The 20,618-nt window shown below is 36.3% G+C and overlaps 1 protein-coding gene across 1 annotated transcript in view; it reads right to left on the reverse strand.

The window, feature by feature from the left end:
• pkd1a (polycystic kidney disease 1a) overlaps window positions 1–20,618 on the reverse strand; it is a 158,726-nt gene that overhangs the window by 6,564 nt on the left and 131,544 nt on the right. Inside the window, exons 41-48 of the mRNA XM_087237787.1 lie at window positions 18,516–18,655; window positions 14,180–14,310; window positions 11,886–12,006; window positions 9,333–9,458; window positions 7,924–8,098; window positions 6,145–6,432; window positions 2,776–2,910; window positions 204–524 (exon numbers count right to left, since the gene is read on the reverse strand). Of these exons, the coding sequence (XP_087093913.1) occupies window positions 204–524; window positions 2,776–2,910; window positions 6,145–6,432; window positions 7,924–8,098; window positions 9,333–9,458; window positions 11,886–12,006; window positions 14,180–14,310; window positions 18,516–18,655 (1,437 nt within the window). The remainder of the gene's footprint in view (window positions 1–203; window positions 525–2,775; window positions 2,911–6,144; window positions 6,433–7,923; window positions 8,099–9,332; window positions 9,459–11,885; window positions 12,007–14,179; window positions 14,311–18,515; window positions 18,656–20,618) is intronic.

Here is a 20,618-nt window from a genome sequence, read left to right on the forward strand (position 1 = left end):
AGTACATGCAGCTTGTTGTTTTTGCAGAATAAACCCTTCAGTCTTATACATCAGCGGCTGATTAACCTGTCTGGCTGTATTCTGCAATAACAACCGGCTGGATGTACTTTATCCCTTAATTACTTTAGACAGGGAATTAAAATCTGATCTGAAGGCCATATAAAATGTCCGGCAATATTAGGGTATTATGAAATTACACACACCTCTTTAGTGCGACTGAGTCCCATCCACATTTTGAGGCGTCGCAGGAACAACTCCACCATTTCATAGTCCTGCAGGTCGACAGCTGGACGGTAGAGTTCTGCTCGTGCCCGCCGATAGTTCCTCAGCAATGCTGACATCAAAATCCACAGCAGAACGAGTCGCAGGAGAGTGAAGCTGATGTAGAAGATGAAACAGGATCCAGAACAGGGGGAGGAGCCACTGTCCGGTCGCCATGACAACAGGCCACGCCCACTAGAGCCTATTAACTTAAAGCAAGTGGAGCTGACTGTTCCATAGCCCTCCATGACGGAGTGGAAAAGCTGGAGAGGAGAAAGAAAAAAGTTTTTTTTGCAAAGCTTTTTTTGTCCATTACATCTTTGGATTAAATCCAGATTAAAAATAAGCATCAGAGTTATCGATCTGAACAGACTGCTTTCAGGACACGTTTAATAATGGTTCATAATTGAAGCATTAAGTATTCCAGGTGAGTGAGAGAGATAATGCTGATGTGCACGCTGTTGAATTATGTCCACACTTTATCTCTTACTGTATTGTGAAGAGCCTGGAACTACTTAGGGTTTGGGTTTATTCATTTAGAATGAAGGAAAATCCAAACAGAAATATAAATATACAACTTAATAAACATACAGCAGGTAAAATAAGTATTGGACATGTCAATACAAAATGTATGTATTGTTTTAGTTTCTTTTTGTCTATATATTGTTTTTATTTTGTGTATATGTTTTTTTAGTTTCTTTTTGTCTATATATAGTTTTTATTTTGTCTATATATTGTTTTTGTTTCATTTTGTCTATATATAGTTTTTTGTCTATTGTTTTTGTTGATTTTGTGTATATTTTGCTTTTGTTTCTGTTTGTCTATATACTGTTTTTTTATTCTGTCTATATATTGTTTGTTTTTTGTCTATATATTGTTTTTGTTTCTTTTTGTGTATATATTGCGTATATATTGTGTATATATTCTTTTTTGTATGTATTGTTTTTGCTTCTCTTTATGTATATGCTGTTTTTGTTTTTTTCTGTATGTTGATTTTGTTTCGTTTTGTGCATGTATTGTTTTTGTTACTTTTTGTCTATATATTGTTTTTGTTTCATTTTGTGTATATAGTTTTTGTTGAATTTTTTATGTATATTGTTTTTGCCTAAATACAGTTTTTGTTTCTTTTTGTCTATATATTGTTTTTGTTTCTTTTTTGTGTATATATTGCTTTTGTTTCCTATTGTTTATATACTGCTTTTTCATTGTGTCTATATATTGTTTTTGTTTAATTTCGTCTTTATATTGTTTTGTCTATGTGTTGTTTTATTTTTTTGTGTATATATCGTTTTTGTCAACATATTGTTTTTGTTTCATTTTGTCTATGTACTGTTTTTTGCCTATGTATTGTTTTTGTTTCTTGTTGTCTATATATTGTTTTTGTTTCTTTTTGTGTATTTATTGTTTTTATCCCATTATGTGTTATTAATTGGCTAATTAAGATAGATTTTTTTGTTTCATATATTGTTTTCGTTTCCTTTTTGCATATACACACATGCACACACGTATATATATATATATATATATATATATATATATATATATATATATATATATACATATATATATATATATATATATATATATATATATATATATATATACATATATATATATATATATATATATATATATATATATACATATATATACATATATATATATACATATATATATAGTGTGTGTGTGTGTGTTTACTTTTGTGTATATATTGTTTTTGGTTTCTTTTTGGTAATATACTGTTTTGTTTATTTTTTTATACATCGTTTTTGCTTCTCTCTCTGTATATATTGTTTTATTCCCGTTATTTGTTATGGATAGGATAGATATTAGTTTAAGGTGTGATGTGGTTCAAATAATAAAACTACACATTTGTTGTGCTGCTTGTTTAACACTGAAACATTGTCCTAATACAAAGTTTTTCGAGAGCAATAGTTGCAGTGTGCCAATTTCTGTTTATTTATTATACAATCACAAAAAATGCAACACCTAATCTTTTATACACTAGTGTTTTTGTCTAAGAAATGTTGAGCCCAAATAGAGTGGAACAAGTAATGACCTGATGTTTAATACATAAGCTGTGCATATTTGTTTGAGTCTCCAAACCTCGGGATGAGTAACTGCGATAGCAATGCTTGATTTAACAAACAACTAATAACAATCTCCAGTTTATGCAGCTGGGTTTACAGAAGGTCACTTCAGCATACGACTTCTGCTTTCCTTTTCAGTTGTAAACTTTAATTCAATCCGCATCAAGGTCCATGCACAATAGACAGTCAGTAAAAGCCACGGACATCCAATTCAGACAAGTCACAGAATGATGTCAATGTGATGTGATGCATCTATAAACTCATGTCCATCTAATTATACTGGTTACAGTAGCAGAAGATTTGTTGATGCACGCCGGTCCAGCAATTGAAAATGTGTTCTTCATATTGACAGAAAAAATAAACACTGATAGGCTTGTGTTTATGCATGCATCAGATTGCAGATGAAATGTGTGTTTGTACTAACCAGGTGTCCAGTGTGTGAGTACGCCAACAGGAACACCAGCAGAGTGACAGCAACCATCAGCAGCTCCCAGAAAGATTTCCTCAGCGTTCTCCCGAAAACACCCCATTCCCTCATGAAGCGCAGCTGGTGGGACGCCTGAACAGAGCGATATAATTTCATGCCATTATTTATTGCAGAATTAAATATTTAGCATTTGCAGGAGAACAGCATGAGGATGGAACTTATAACTTTGGATATACGAGTCCGTTTAAAGCAGCCATGACAATCCTGCGGGAGTTTCCTGAGATAAAGGGGACACTATTAGATTTTGAACGAGTTTATTTGCAAGATTGAGTTTTCCTAACGCTAAATCACCATGGAAAGTTTTACATTTTATTTGTGGCAATTTATTTGACAAGTGGTTTGAACAAGCTTTAGATTTCCCTGTTATTTGACATTATTAACAATCATTATGTCCAAAATAACAAGTCAAAACAGCGTCATATTTAATGTGTATACACCCGGCTCGGGATAACTCCTGCACCTGGGGTATTGACTTTCCATCTCCATCTCCAGGTTGGAGGAAAGTCCTTACCCCAGGTGAAGGAGTTCAAGTATCTTGGTTTTTGTTCACGAGTGAGGAAGGGATGGTGCGTGAGATTGACAGGCGGATCGGTGCAGCAGTGTAATACGGTCAATGTGCCAGGCCAATGTGGTAAGGAAGGAGCTGAGCCGAAAGGCAAAGCTCAAGATTTACTGGTCAATCTACACTCCTACAGTCACGTATGGTCATGAGCTTTGAATAAGACCTCGGATGCAAGTGGCTGAAATGAGTTTCCTTCGCAAAATATAAAGGTTGAGGAGTTCTGTCACTGTCTGTGAGCTCAGAGTAGAGCCGCTGCTCCTCCACATCGAGAGAAATCAGCTGAGGTGGCTTGGGCATCTGTTTTGGATGCCTCCTGGACGCCTACTTAGGGAGGTGTTCTAGGCATGTCACACCGGGAGGAGGCCTCGGGGAAGACCCAGGACACGCTGGAGGGACTGTGTCTCTCGGCTGGCCTGAGAACGCCTCGGGATCCCCCCGGAGGAGCTGGAGGAAGTGTCTGGGGAGAGGGAAGTCTGGAGTTCTCTTCTAAGACTGCTGCCCCCGCGACCCAGCCCCGGATAAGCAAATGAAAATGACATGACATCCGGCTCGTTGAACATGTTTTTCAAAAGCCTGCTATTTTTTTGTGACTATGTGTATATACATGAATACAGATAAGTGGAAAAAACTTGAAAAGAGTTTGCTAGTAAAAAGGTCATTGACAGAAACTGTAATAAAACATGAATCAACATTATTACACATGGCATTACATTTGAGGTTTACTCAATGATGTTTATGATCTCTAATCCTAAATACTATTAATACCTATTAAGAGGCTTGCAAAGTTAGACATTTCACTGCTATCAGACACTGATAATTACCATTATGTACATAATATAATATTTAAAACATTACTTTAAAGTGAGCCAAAACAATAGCATATACAGTTGAAGTCAGAATTATTCGCCCACCTTTTAATTTTTTTTCTTTTTTAAATATTTCCCAAATGATGTTTAACAGAGCAAGAAAATTTTCACAGTATGTCTGATAATATTTTTTCTTTTGAAGAAAGTCTTATTTATTTTATTTCAGCTAAAATAAAAGCAGTTTTTAATTTTCTTTAAAACTATTTAAGGTCAATTTTATTAGCCCCTTTAAGCTATTATTTTTTCGATTGTCTGCTGAACAAACCATCATTATACAATAACTTGCCTAATTACCCTAACCTGCCTAATTAACCTAATTAGCCTAGTTAAGCCTTTAAATGTCACTTTAAGCTGTATAGAAGTGTCCTGAAAAATATCTAGTCAAATATTATTTACTGTCATCATGACAAAAATAAAATAAACCAGTTATTAGAGATGAGGTATAAAAACTATTATGTTTAGAAATGTGCTGAAGAAATCTGCTCTCCAATAAACAGAAATTGGGGGAAAAATAAACAAATCCTAAAAATGGCAAAAGTGGATTCTGACTCTACCTTAATGCTTTCGCGCCCTGCGCTTTGGACTTTTTGCCTAGACTGTTAAAATACAGCCTGATGGCCGTTGCAACAAAAGCAACAAGTTGTTTTCTTGTATAAGCAGAAACGGAGCAATCCAGAGAAGTGAAAGTATCTTTCAAAAGTGCATAAACTGCAATGAAAACTAGTGAAAAGATTTTTGACTGCCGAGCTACTAACGGTAACATTGTATCATTCACATCAGTATGCCATCAATCACTTAAATTAGTATAATATTAATATTCAGTAATAAAACAGCATTCTTTTCTGCAGTAGCCTAAATACATCTTAAACATTAAAATTGCTTTTTCATCAGTTTTATTTACAAATATAGCCTATGAATAGCCTAATAATAAACTATGCCTATTAATTTTAATTAAATTATAAAAACTCCTTATTTTTACATTGGAAGATGCTCAAAAACTGTATTAAAAACACAGTTAACTCCCAGAACACTGTTAAGTCTTTTATGTCAATGCGTTAATGAAAATTTTTAAACTTAATTTCATTATTTAACTGCATTTCGCAACTCAACAAAGGTATTTTCAACAGCAGGGAGCACAAGAAACCAAGAATGATTCTGACTTCTGTTAAAAAAGTCAAACATGTTGATTTTTCTCTAGAAAATCGTTAAAAACTGAATCATTTTCCTTCCTGAGTCATTTTCCTTCAAACCATTTTACATTCTTTTTAAAGGAAAAAAAATAATTATTTGTTTAACAACAATTGGTTTCTTTTTATTTTACATTGAAAACTTAATAATAAAATAAGGTGTTGTTTTTTTTCTTCTTCACTCCTATCAGGTGAAGTTTTTTTCCCTCTCCGCTGTCGCCAATGTCTCGCATGGTTCAGGATTGGTAGAGCTACGCATCGATGAATTTGCTTTTCAGTGTTTGAACTCTCAGTAATGATTTTAAATCACACTGAACTGAGCTAAACTGAACTGAACTTAAACACTAAAAACTGAACTACACTGTTCCAGTTACTATGACCATTTATCTGAAGCTGCTTTGACACAATCTACATTGTAAAAGCGCTATACAAATAAAGCTGAATTGTTGTTGTTTTTTCACTTAAAAAACACTACAAAAAGTACCGATAAGAGAACCGTTAAAGTACAAAACCGATAAGCGGTATTGATAAAAGTAGCAATACCGTTAAAACCTTAACAATACCCATCCCTAATCGCTACTTCAACATACTAACGCTCAAAACGATTTCACAACTTATAAACACCATATACGTTTGCCACATTCAAATCGAAGCTAAAGTGACGGTCAAAAACGTAAAATCCCAGTTTCACCTTGAGCACCAGCAGGAAGAGCAGAGTGGCGCTCATCTGGGTCAAAAGCTGGTTCTGCTGGGCCAGAGGAAAGAAGTCCGTGAAGGCGTCTCTGTGCTGGAGGAAGGCTCTCCACTGCTGCGCGGACACAACAGAGCGGCTCAGGTGTAAAGAGGCCACGCAGACGGCCAGCAGCAGACTGCAGACGCTGGCTAAATTCCACACGCGCAGGAAGTAGCAGCGGCCCTGTTTCCAGACCAGCAAACCCTCACGAACGAAGAAATAGATGAGCAACACCAGCAGGATGAGCTGTGGGAGACGGAAAGAGTTTAATGACCTCTGTCTTCATATTACTACAAATAAACTTCGGTAATTTTGAAAATGCCCACATTTCACAGCTCTCCTAGAGGTAAAGTACACATCAAATTAAAACTAACCGTACTGATTTTGTTAGCTCACATCGCTAGTTTTGTGCAGAACAATTGATCAGTGCATGTCATTAAGAACAAAAATTAGCGTTTGCTCTTTTGAAAATGCACTTCCTTTTTATTTTCAGTTAGGGTCTTAGATTAGGTCTGTCTGAGGTATTGGGCGTGGCTAACATACTTAACCACACCCCTCCAGCTGTCAGTTTTGACAACAGACAGAAATGGTGAGCAGGCGGAGTCTGTTAGGTTGTAATAACTCCTCAAACCCTTTTCCCCTTCTTTCTGAACGAAATGCCTATTCTACTACATCCAATCAGCTCGCGGTAGAATAACAAGCCACGCCCACCGTGTTTTTCATTCCATTTGTCTAGCAACTGCATCACAAAACGAAAACAAAATGGTTGCAGCACCCGGTTCATGTGGACTTCAAACAGTTAATATTTTTGAATTACTTCAGCTGATCTCCAGGTATGAAGTCTTTTAGCTTAGCTTAGCATAGATCATTGAATCAGATTAGACCATTAGCATCTCATTTGAAAGAAACAAAAAAAAAAGTTTTTTTATTTAAAGCCTGACTCTTCTGTAGTAGTACTGTGTACTAAAACCAACGGAAAATAACAAGTTGCTATTTTCAGGACCAACATGGTTAGAAGAACTATACTCTCATTTTGGCGTAATATTCAAGGAACTTTGCTGCTGTCGTGGTACGGCAGCAAAGTGTGCAATGAGATTACGCAGTGCCTGAAAATCTGCTAACTACTGTCAATATAACCAGTGTGATCCCCTGCCTGTACAGGGATCAAGCCTTGCAACCATGAAGGCATTAGTGAGAGATGATTCAGAACTATTTTCAGGCGCTGGATAATAATATTGCACTGCTGCAACCGTCTTGTTGAAGCAAAGTTTATTTATTAGATTAGATTAGACTCAACTTTATTGTCATTAAACATGTACAAGTACAGTTTAGGTCTAACCAGCAGTGCAATAGCAGCAAGTGCAGGATACAGGTATAAAAACTTATATTATTATGCCAGAATGAGAGTTATATAGTTTCTATGCATATCAGACTAGAAAATAGCAACTTTTTATTTTCCGTTTTGGTTTTACTACACGATGAAACTCCAGAAGATTCAAGCTTTAAATAACAAAATGATCAAAACTCTTTGGTCATTTTTGAGCAAGATGCTAATGGTCTAATCTGATTCAATGATCTATGCTAAGCTAAGCTAAAAGTGCTCTTGCTAGACCCAACGATCGGCTAAATGGATTTAAAAGTGGTAAAACTCAACTGTTTAACACTAAGAGCTGTAAGATGAGCCTATTGTTTATTTAAGATGTCAGAAATGAGATCTGAGTGCTAATGTGAGATTACCGTGAGGAACAGCGGCAGGTCCATGCCGTGACTGAGCGTGTGGAGGCTGAAGGTGTTGAGGTCCAGACTCAACTGAGCACGCTCCGACACTGGAAACTCCAGCAGGAATGAGAAGACGGACAGCAGATCTGTGTTGATGTTATAGAGGGAAAACTCCACGAACAGAACCCTCGTCCTGAAAACACACGAACACACAACATCATAATATAATAATTAACTGTTAATAAATAATAATTATTAACTGTTCAATTACAACTGATTGGAAATTTTGTACTATAATTAAGGCCATGCAAGAATATTTTCATATATCAATACATAAAATTATTATTAACGGCTTGCATAAATATGGAAAGATTATTAAAACACAAATTATAATATAATATAATATAATATAATATAATATAATATAATATAATATAATATAATATAATATAATATATGCATTAAAAATAAATATATATATATATATATATATATATATATATATATATATATATATACATACATACACACACATATATATAAATATATATATATATATATATATATATATATATATATATATATATATATATATATATATATATATATATAGTTAAATATTATTACTTTTTAAAATAAAATTATTAATAAAATCAATAAAATAATAAAAATCGTTTGTATTTAATCTTTTAATATTTAAAAAGGAATTTTTAAAAAAATAAATAGAAATACTAACATATGATTTTAAAATATTGTTATTAAATATTATTATGAATTACAATAAAATTATTAATAAAATTAAATTAAATGAAACAAACAAGATGTGCTTTAACTGCAGACTGTGCGCTTTAATTTGAGGGTATTTACATCTAAATCTGGTGAACTCTGTAGGAATTACAACAGTTTGCATATGTGCCTCTTACTTGTTAAGGGTCCAAAAGTAATTGGACAAAATAATATTCATAAATCAAACTTTCACAAAATAAAATAATTAATAAAATAAAACAATTAATTATTAAAATATTAAAATCTAATAAAATATATAAACATATAATATAGTATATGTTTTAAATATATATAGATAAGAATAAATAAAAAAAATACATAAAGGATAATTTTGGTCATTAAAAAGTATTTGATTAAACAACACAAACAATTAAAACAATAAAATAAATACAAAGTTAAATCAAATGAAGACAGAAAAAATGACAAAACATAAAAATATTTATTTTATAATATGAGTAGCAATATAAAACATTATTAGACAGCTTTGAGAGTTGTGTGCAGTAAATCAGCTTAGCTCAGTAACTTAATAATCATTATAAAACACAAACAACTCTTTTCATAGTTCTTCTGCCTTTTTCTGCTGTCTATCTCCTCGACTGATTAGTATGTAGAGGATCTGAGTGTGTGTGTGTGTTACTCACAGCGGGTCGAGCCACTGGTGTGTGTTAAGTTGATTGATCAGATTTTTCGAGTCCTGCATCTTCCTGCTGACATCCTGCACGAATCCAGAGCTGCTGTAGACAGACACCTGACCCCAGTGCCACACACTACACACACACACACACACACACACACACACACACAAACCTGCATGAGAATCTCAGTGTCGTGTGAACACAGAGGTGAGAAAACAAAGACCCGGAGCTGTTCCAGGATCAGTCTGACTGCTGAAATATTGATGTGTAGATCTGCACAGACTGACACTGATGCAGGACTCCAGGGCTAAAGTTTCAGCTCATTTCTATCAGATCAAAAGCCAAATTGGTCTGGCAGTAGTTTTATAAGTGCTGTCATAAAAGCACGAGCAAACCTCTAATATTTGACTGAAGGCATCCCTTTGCAGGCTCAAACTGGCTCTGTTCCCAGCAGAATCTGCAGTTTTCAGTGTAGGGGACTCGACTGAAGCTTTGATTTATCGTTCTTAATAAAAGCTACAGACACATTCAGTTTATATAAATCACTGATGACAAGTCCATGATAGAAACAATAGCCCCTTTCACAAAGCGATACCAGTAAATATCCGGAAAATATCCGGAACGACTTTACCGGTAAATTCAAAAAAGTGCTGTTCACACAGGCGAGGACGTTATGGAATTTTTCCGGTAAAGACCGTTCACACATCCATTCCAAAATACCGGTAAATTCTGACATCATTAACCAGAAATGAGCTCTAAACGGCTGCGCTTGCATTTGTAAACATTTGACTACACCACAAACTCAGCTTCAATAAAGCTCAGCTTCAATAAACATTTAGAGGAACACTTTCACATGTCGCGATGTACATGATATGTGTGTGTGCTGGCGCTCACGAGCTGTTTCACGAGCTCACACGACGTGTCAAGCAACTGAAGGAAGCAGAGCTTGAAGGTAAACAAACAGCGGTTTATCATAAGCATCCTATCGATAATTATTTACACAGTTGGCATCAAATAGGAGCTTAGAAACGTTTTTAACTAACATCTAGCAGCTAAATGTGTCTGGAAAAACGTTTAAAGGCTTCTCTTTTCATAAACCGCGCGGATGTGAATGCGTCTGACTGTTCTAAAGCAGACGTCTCACGTCAGCACATTCTAGACATGTACGTGCTCTTTCCGGCAATCTTCCTTCTGCATTCACACAGCGCAGCCTTCCGGCAAATTACCGGTAATGTTACAACTTCTCTTTTGGGAAAACTGACTGAATTTACCGATATTTTCAAAAAGGGCCTGTTCACACATACACATCATTCTGGAAAATTGCTGGTAATTTTCCAGGAAAGGTCTGTATGTGTGAAAGGGGCTGATATGTGTATATACAGTTGAAGTTGGAATTTTTAGTCCCAGTGTATTTTTTTTCCACCAATTAATTTCTGTTTAACGGAGAGAATATTTTTTCAACACATCTCTAAACATAATAGTTTTAATAACTCTAATAACTGATCTCTTTTATCTTTGTCATGATGACTAAATAATATTTGACTAGATATTTATCAAGATACTAGTACAGGGTCAAATTTAAGACCTTTTAGGACCATCAAGAATGAAATTTCCGACTTATATAAGGATAAACGCTAAGGATTTCCTTAATGGCCCAGCAGAAAAAAAAGTATTTTCTAGCCTCATCAACAAACAAAGAAACAAATTCTAATGAATTATTTTATCCACATATGAAGAGTTCCGATGCAAAAACCTGTAAGTGCCGTCTAAAATTTCTCATCTTTGTTTATGTGGATTTATTTCACTTTAAAAATCATGAAAAGAATTTATCTTTTGCCAAAAAAGGACTGATGGAAATGCTCATTTTAAAAGAAAATTCCAGACGCATTTAGAGGTTTCTGCATCTGATCTCTTCATATTGGAAATAATGTGTCAAATCAAGCAGACACTAGTTGTGTACAGTACATGCAATTTTTTTAACATAACTTAAACTGTTAATAAACTAATGTACACATAACAAAATGTTATAATATTATTATAAATAGAGTTATGCTAAAAGTTAAATCGAGATGTATTGTTGGTGATTGAATGTGTTCATAAAAAAAGGAAAATTAAGAACAGTTCAAAATAATTTTGGACCTAAAAGCTGAAAAACTTTTTTTTTTTTTTAAATGTAAGACTTTTTAAGACCCTGCAAACACCCTGTAGTATTGAGTGACATTTAAAGGCTTAACTGGGGTAATTAGACAAGTCATTGTATAACAGTGGTTTGTTCTGTAGACATTTGAAAAACATATAGCTTAAAGGGGCTAATAATATTGACCTTAAATGATTTAAAAAAAAATTAAAACTGCTTTTATTTTAGCCGAAATAAAACAAACCAGACTTTCTCCAGAAGAAAAAATATTATAGAAAATACTGTGAAAATTTCCTGAATCTATGAAACATCATTTGGGAAAGATTTGGAAAAAAAAAACAAGAAAAATGTAACTGTATTTATACTTTCAGTCAGACTTCTCTATATCTGATGAGTTTACTATCTGGTCATGTGACTCTCACCCGCTGCTCTGAGCTGTACTGACGCTCCAGTTCTGCACCAATCCGGATGCTGACTCCGCCCACCCGGCCTGGACACACCCAAACCAAGAGGATGCTGGGAAATATCCACTGACGGGGCATTCTGGAGGACAGCGAGGGTCAGAGAGTGTCATAAGGTGAAGAGATTCTGCATTTTATTATTAGTTTTATAAACACATGTGCATGTAGCTCATTCGTCTCTTCATTGCGTTAAACATTTTTAAGGAAGAAAATTTCATCCTGACCTCTCAAAAAAATGATAAAATTAGCCATTTTACCGATATGGTTTCAGGGTTTCAGAAAAGTCAAAAGTCAAGTCAAATTTAAGACTTTTTACATCAATAAAATGTCATAATAATACAGGTAAAAGTGCTCTGTTGGCCAGTGTAAAAGAGTTTTTGATCACACTTTATTTTGATGGTCCGTTTGTTGAATTGAAGTTACATTGCATCTACATGCCAACTAATTCTCAATAGATTATAAGTAGACTGTTAGGTTAGGGTTAGGGTTGGGTTTAGATAAGTAAGTTGACATGTACTTGCAAAGCGTCTTATAGTCAGTTAAATGTCTGTTGATGGAGCAGTATTAGCAGATATTAAGCAGACAGTCTACTAATACTCAAATGAACCATCAAAATAAAGTGTTACCTAGTTTTTACTTGCCCCATTGATTAAAATTTTTTTTATTAGGACTCTATTTTAAAGATCTAGGTGCAAAGTCTAAAGCGCATGGCGCAAAAGCATTAAGGCTGTGTTCGAATTTACTTTTGCTATTTTAAGGATGGAAAAATACAGTTTGCGCCCGGCGCATGGCCTAACAGGGTTGTGCTTATTCTCTTAATGAGTTCTGGGCGTGCTTTGAGCATAAAATGCATTACACCAATCAGAGTCTCATCTCACATAAGAGTCAGTTGTGTCACGCCATGGCGCATGGCGGACTTTTTAAGTGTAAAAACTGAACACTTCACTAGCGAGTTAAACAGAGCATCTGCAGCGCGAGGATAAAGAACAAGCCTCCTCCATTCAGCCTCTTTACTATACTCTTTACTTTTACTCCTTTACTTTTGTGGATAAGGAAATGTATTCACTCCTCTGAAGACATCCATTAGCCTACAAATTTAAATTTAATGTAAATGAATAATTGAACAATAATAATAATAACCAAGTGTGGTCAAAAAACTAAGTTATATCCAAACACACATCCTGTTTTTATGCCCCATACGGTGATGCAGATGTCTCAAAACCTCACAGGTGGACAAATCTAAACTTTTGTTTATTAAACAAATATAAATATGGAGATAATAAATAATACAGCTAATAATAATAACATTATACAAATGCAGATTGTCATGAATAAACTGAAAGCTGCATGGAGGCAGTGGTTTTTATATTTATGAAGAAAATAATAATTTCTGTAACATTTTAATCCTTGAATTGTTTTCTCCTGTAAATATATTTGTGTGTTTCTGTACATCCTGTGTGTATTAAGCAATGTTTAAGTGTTCGGACCTGCATAAATGGAAAACTAGTGCGCTCTGCGCTGGACTTTAGAGCAGCTTTTAGTTTGTCAATGGTGCGGTCTATTTCATTTCCTCAAAATAGCAACACACCAACAATGCGCCTTAACACACCTCCTTTATAGACCAGCACACCCATGAGTCCACAAAGTGGTGCAAATTGATTTACTATTTAAACAATGTGGTGGAAAACATAAAAAATTACTGTTGCGCTGGTCTGAAAATAGCAACAAATCCCGCCAAACACATCTTACGCCTTATTGCGCTGAGAGTATGATAGAGAAATATACTTTAAATAATGTATCAAAACAAGTAAACTCAAGTTATACACTGCAAAAACTGCTTTTCTTAGATTTTCTGCCTTGTTTCTAGTCCAAATATCTAAAAATCCTTAAATCAAGAAGCTTTTTCTAGCCAAGCAGAACATATTGTGGTGTTTTTAGAAATAATACAGCAAAATTAAGTGAGCTGCTCTTTAAAGCATGCAGAATAATCTGCCAATGAGGTAAGCAATATAATCTTCTCTCAAAAGGGAAAAACAGGATTTTTTGCTTACTCCATTGACAGATCATTTATCTAGGTTAGCATCCTGAGCTAAAACACACAAGGCTGTAAAATGTCAACTCTGTTACTGGTCTAACAGTTAGCTAACAGCTGCAATTAGTAAGAGAATACATCAAATCAAGCCATTGTGTAGTGGATGATGTGCTAATGAGGGTATGGTCAACAGTGGTCATGTGATTAGTGCTGGTTCAGGTACCTGGCTGAGCTCTCGTCTGCCGGAGACGAGCTCGACCAATCAGCAGGCTGCCCGTCTTCTCCATCAGCACCTGCTCGTCCAGTAGCCGTGGTAACAGCGAGTTTGAGAGCCACGCCCACACATCCTCACGACTGCACAGATCAGATCAGACACGAGTTAATATGTGTGTGTGTTTGTGTGTTAGCATGTTTATGTGTGTGTGCGTGCGTTTGAGGTTGTGTGTGTATGTTTGAGTGTATGTGTGTGTGTGTGTGTTTGTGTAAATGTGAGTGTGTCTGTTTGCGTATGTGTGTGTACGACATTATGTGAAAGTAGTGAGTGTGTGAATATGTGTGTGTGTGTGATTTTGCGAGTGTGTACATGTAAGTGTGTTTATGCTTGCACATGTTTTTGTGTGTGTTTGTGCAAGACTGAGTGTGCGTGTGTGTGTTTGCATGTGTGTGTGAGATGCTCAGAGAGACTCATGGTGTGAAACAGCATCCACCTGTCGAAGGCTCGACATCAACACACTGTCAGCTCTTCTTCATCTGTCTGAACACATACATCAGCACAGATCTACACACACACACACACACACCTGCCTGACCGCACACAGATCAACAGCACATGCACAGAGATTCAGCAAATAACAGCACAGAGAGGAGTGTGCTGCCTTTACTCTCTGTCAAAGTCTCACAGACTCTGGAACAACTTGTGCTGAAGTAGCCAAGACCAATTATCTGTGGGAAAATAACATACTCCCTCCTTCCCTCTCTCTCTATATATATAAATATATTAGGGATGTAACGGTATCAGAATTCCACGGTACAATAATACCTCGGTATGAATGGCACGGTACGGTATTTATTAAATCATTTACAGGAAAAACAAAACTAATGAAAAGACTCGAAAAAAGTGCTAAAAGTGTTTATTTACCTTAGCACTGAACATATCAATGACATACAAATTAGCCATCTATCTTCGAAACAGGAACTTCAATTGTTCAATTTTAATAAAAAAAAACTATTAAACCATATATATATATATATGGATATAAATACTCCAAAAAAGTGCCAAAAGTGTCAATGACATACAAATTAGCCATCTATCTGTAAGCTTTGAAACAGGAACTTCAATTTTAATAACAAAAAAATATTAAACCATGTAAAAAAATTAAGTTTCAATTTAGTAGTGTTGAAAATTCATCACATTCAACATTTAATCACTCACTCACTTAGATAGAGATGGGTTTAAAGGAAAATTATCATATAAATATAATCTGGTAAAAGCTGGTATCTCTGGGTATTTACAATGTCCCCTGCAACAGAAAAAAACCCTCTCATTTGGGACTGAGGTTTCTGGGACAAGAGAGATATGACTTGGCCCAGGTTGACAGCAGTGGGTAACGTTGTGCATTGTCTTTCCCCCACTTGAGAGGACAAACCATGAGTGAGATAGAGATCTCATGTCTGCATCAATCTGAACAGTGTGCTGTGTTTCTGCAGTCCCCATGACTGATTATTAGTCCTATTCCCCAACTTGCAGGCACGTGCACACACAGTGCTCAACCTGTGCAGTGCACATGCCCTTTTTAGTCTTGGATAGAAAGTTCCCTTCCAAAATGATCAAAAGTGCCCCCGCGACGCGACACACCCTCCGTCTCCGCTTTACAGTACGCGCGCGACAACACAGCTGATAAGAACTCGCGCGACAACACAGCTGATAAGAACTCGCGCGACAACACAGCTGATAAGAACTCGCGCGACAACACAGCTGATAAGAACTCGCGTGACAACACCGCTGATAAGAACTCGTGCGACAACACCGCTATTCAGTACGCGCGCGACAACACAGCTGATAAGAACTCGCGCGACAACACAGCTGATAAGAACTCGCGCGACAACACAGCTGATAAGAACTCGCACGACAACACAGCTGATAAGAACTCGTGCGACAACACCGCTATTCAGTACGCGCGCGACAACACAGCTGATAAGAACTCGCGCGACAACACCGCTATTCAGTACGCGCGCGACAACACAGCTGATAAGAACTCGCGCGACAACACCGCTATTCAGTACGCGCGCGACAACACAGCTGATAAGAACTCGTGCGACAACACCGCTATTCAGTACGCGCGCGACAACACAGCGGATAAGAACGCGCGCGACAACACCGCTATTCAGTACGCGCGCGACAACACAGCTGATAAGAACTCGCGCGACAACACCGCTATTCAGTACGCGCGCGACAACACAGCTGATAAGAACTCGCGCGACAACACCGCTATTCAGTACGCGCGCGACAACACAGCTGATAAGAAAGCGCGCGACAACACCGCTATTCAGTACGCGCGCGACAACACAGCTGATAAGAACTCGCGCGACAACACCGCTATTCAGTACGCGTGCGACAACACAGCTGATAAGAACTCGCGCGACAACACCACTATTCAGTACGCGCGCAGCGACAACACAGCTGATAAGAACTCGCGCGACAACACCACTATTCAGTAAGCGCGCGACAACACAGCTGATAAGAACTCGCGCGACAACACCACTATTCAGGACGCGAGCGGCGACAACACCCGCTTTAGAGTTTTCCAGCTCTTTTTCATCCCCGCTTCTAGCAGCACACTCCATTTCCGCATTACTGGATCTGTAGCGACAACAGACCGCAAGGGATGATGGCCAAGCCTGGGCTGATGGGAATTGTAGTTTCCGGTACCTCCCATTCGCTTCATTCACCTGAGCAAATTTTCTCAGAAGACCTATAGTTTTACAGAGTCATGCGACTACGGTAATATCGAAAAAAATTAATATTGCGGTATGACGGTATTTACAATACTGTTACATACCTACCCTACCAGAAAAAAACCCTCTCATTTGGGACTGAGGTTTCTGGGACAGAGAGATATGATTTAGCCAAGGTTGACAGCAGTGGGTAACGTTGTGCATCGTCTTTCCACCACTTGAGAGGACAAGCCATGAGTGAGATAGAGGTCTCTTTGCGGTACAAGTCAATGTCTGCATCAATCTGAACAGTGTGCTGTGTTCTGCAGTCCCCATGACTGTTTTTAGTCGTATTCCCTGACTTATATTTCACCACAGTCTGGCAGTGCCTGCATACTGTTTTTTTCTTTGTCTGTCACCTTTTCTCCTTTTTCGTATCTTTTTAGAAAGAAACCGAAATGCTTCCACACATCCGATTTAAACCCGCTTTAGGTTCGATCATTTCCAGCTCTTTTTCTTCACCGCTACTAGCAACACACTCCATTTCTGCGTTACTGGATCTGTAGTGACAACAGACTACCTACCGTTCGCTTCATTCGGCTAAGCAAACTTTTCTCAGAAATATAGTTTTATTGAGTCATGCACCTACGGTAATATTTAAAAGAATTACTATTGCGGTATGATGGTATTTACAATATTGTTACATCCCTAATATATATGTGTGTGTGTATTTATACAACAGTTCTGTCTGGTTCTCGAATCTGATTGGCTAATATCAGTGTGATATTCTGCAATAACAGCACTCTACAGCCTCCTCACCCTTCTGTATTACTCCACCCACATACAGAAACTGCAGATCAATAAATTCACCACAGTTTGACAAGATTGTAGTTGTTTAGATTGCAACTACGCAGTTTATTTATAAGGAAAGAGCCTGTTTTAAATATTAAATATTTTGGAGACAGTGCATTGGCGCATCAGATCACAGTGCATCAGCCTGTCATAAGCCGCCTTTTCACTGCACATGACTGTCGAAATACGCCCCCTTGTGGCAATCACACAGGATATTCATTGTTGTCGTGCATCATGGGAGCATACCTACCAACATTTTGATCATAAAATCCGGTGGTTGCGCATTGGGTTTGGTGCGCATGAGGACTGTACCAAAAAGCTGAGGGGTTGGGGGGTTGGGGGTGGAATTCCAGGAGTTTTCTTCGAGACAGAACAATACGGGACATGGGCAGGACATGGGTCTGAAATACGGGAGACTCCCGGGAGTGTTGACAGGTATGCATGAGATTATTCCAGATTATTTGGACCAAATGATGTTTATTTAGTTTGAACAGTTTTTGTCTGTTGCTTAACAAAATGTGCAGAACATTATGTGTGCATGTGTGTACCTTGTATACAAATGTCCCCATAAGTATAGTAATACCAGTAAATTTTGACCTCAAGGGAAAACGGCTCATAAATCACCCACAATGAAGTGTTTTGATAATGTAGAAATGCAGATTATTTCTTGTGAGGGTTGGGTCTAATGGTATATACGGTCTGTACAGTATATAAATCACTACACTTATGAGAAGTCCCCATAATGATAGCTTAACAAGTGTGTGTGTGAGTACCTGCTGATGTTGTTAAAGTGTTTTGTAAGGAAATGATCCTGCAGTTGAGCGTTCAGTCTGAGGCGATGTGCGTCTTTTTCCGAGTCGGAGTAATTGAGCAGTAAAACCACCATCAGGAAGAGCATGTAGAGCAGGAAACCCTGTCAGAGCAAAGAGCAGACGGCCGTTATTCAAACTCCCACTCACTCATAGCTGATACAGACACACGTCTATCACTGCCATATCCTGTCCGACAGCCAATCAGAACGCAGAGCTGGAAAAACAACACAGTCAATTATGGATCCTGGATTGAATGGCAGCTGCCAGCCATGATGAAGGCCTTTTTCACATTTCTCAGTGTTTCTCAGTAGCAGAAGTCATCATAGTTGGGTAAGCTTAGAGCTTACTAAATGGGAGAGTACAACAAATATTGATAACACTTTATAATAACTACACACTATAAATCATTTATTAAGCATTAGCAAATAGTGAATTCATTATCCGTTAAGCATTAACTCTACGTTAATAAACGTTAGTAAGCAGTTTATAACTGCAGCTACAAATGCTCTATTCTTGACTTATAACCACATTTAAAATGTGCTTAATAATTGTTTTTTCATACTTAGTAAATTATTAATATTTCATTACTAAATTAAGTATGGCATTATTTACAAACCAGTTGTATTTAAGAGTAGTTGAGGGTTTTTAGGATCATTCAGAATGAGTTAGTAAATGATTAATAAACTATTGAAATTAACGTTTATATGTCTTATTATTCAGGCATATAGTAATAGTCAACTAATATGTTAATAAATGCTTTATTAACTCAACTTCATGCAGTTTTGTGACCTAATCTAAAGTGAGGACTATTCATGCTTTATAAATCCCTTATAAATGACAAATAAAGGCTCAGAATCAAATGAACGATAATCTGTGCAATCTTTTCTAAAATGTAAAATTACAGTAAAGTTTAAACATTGCTGAATAACAGGAGTGTCAAAATACAACAAAACTGGATAAAACAACAATATAATAATTAAACAATGTAATAAAATGCAATGTTTAAACTCTACATTGATTTTATTTTTGATCAGGTTGCAAAGATTTATTTTTTTATTTGAAGTACAGTTTCATTTGTGTATCTTGAATTGAATAGGTATGAATAATGTCATTTTTCCTGTTTAGAATTTAACTGAGCCTTTATTTGTCATTTATAAGGGATTTACAAAGCATGAATAGTCCTCACTTTAGATTAGGTCACAAAACTAGGTGACAGTGGCGCAAAAAGGGGGTATGCAGTATATGCAGTGCATAGGGGCGCCACACATGGGGGGGCGCCATTGTGCCAAAACTATTTTTGAAATTATCCATATTAAAAGTTTCAAATAATGTATATATTTTTGTTAAAAAATTGTATTTAGCATTTAATACGCGTATAATATAGTATTTTATTAAATTAAAAAATCATTTCACCCCTCCCCCCATTTTTATACCACATGTTATAATGAATTTATTATGCATCATATTGATTCATCAGGCCTTTTGGTAACTTCTTAGCTCAAAACTGTTTTAATTTTAGCTACAAACAAAGTTATAACATTTCAATTAAATAGAACATTTCACACTGTTTGTTTCTGTTTTTTTTACACTAAACATTTGACAGTCTTTTTTATTTCACTTTTAGCAGTTTCAGTCAATTGTTCTGGCAAAGACAGACCTTCTGCCTCAGTCTGAATGTGAGAAGTAATTGCAATGTTCTTTTGCCCTTTAGGACTCCCATGTCTATCATTTTGTTTTGACAAATGTACTACAAAAAGTCCAAAAGCAAGGCTAGTCAAGGTGCTATAATCATTTAGTAAGTGAAAATTAAATTAAGAAGAAATTTGGGGTGGTATGAGATGCATTTCTTTGTGACTTAACATGCTTAATGTAATTATACCTTTTACTATACTTCAAACTATTTCAGTTGTGTTCAGAACTGCTGAACTGTTTTTTTTAAGCATATTGATATCTTTATGAAAAAATATCTTTAATTTATTGATGGAAATATTTTCCACATTTTATCACTTGCCTGTTATAAAACATAGTTGGATTGAAGGGGGGCGCGCAAAAGTTGAAGCCGCA

Source organism: Danio rerio, chromosome 1 (assembly GCF_052040795.2).
Source record: "Danio rerio strain M-AB ecotype USA chromosome 1, GRCz13ab, whole genome shotgun sequence".
In the NCBI taxonomy this organism is placed as follows: Eukaryota; Metazoa; Chordata; class Actinopteri; order Cypriniformes; family Danionidae; genus Danio; species Danio rerio.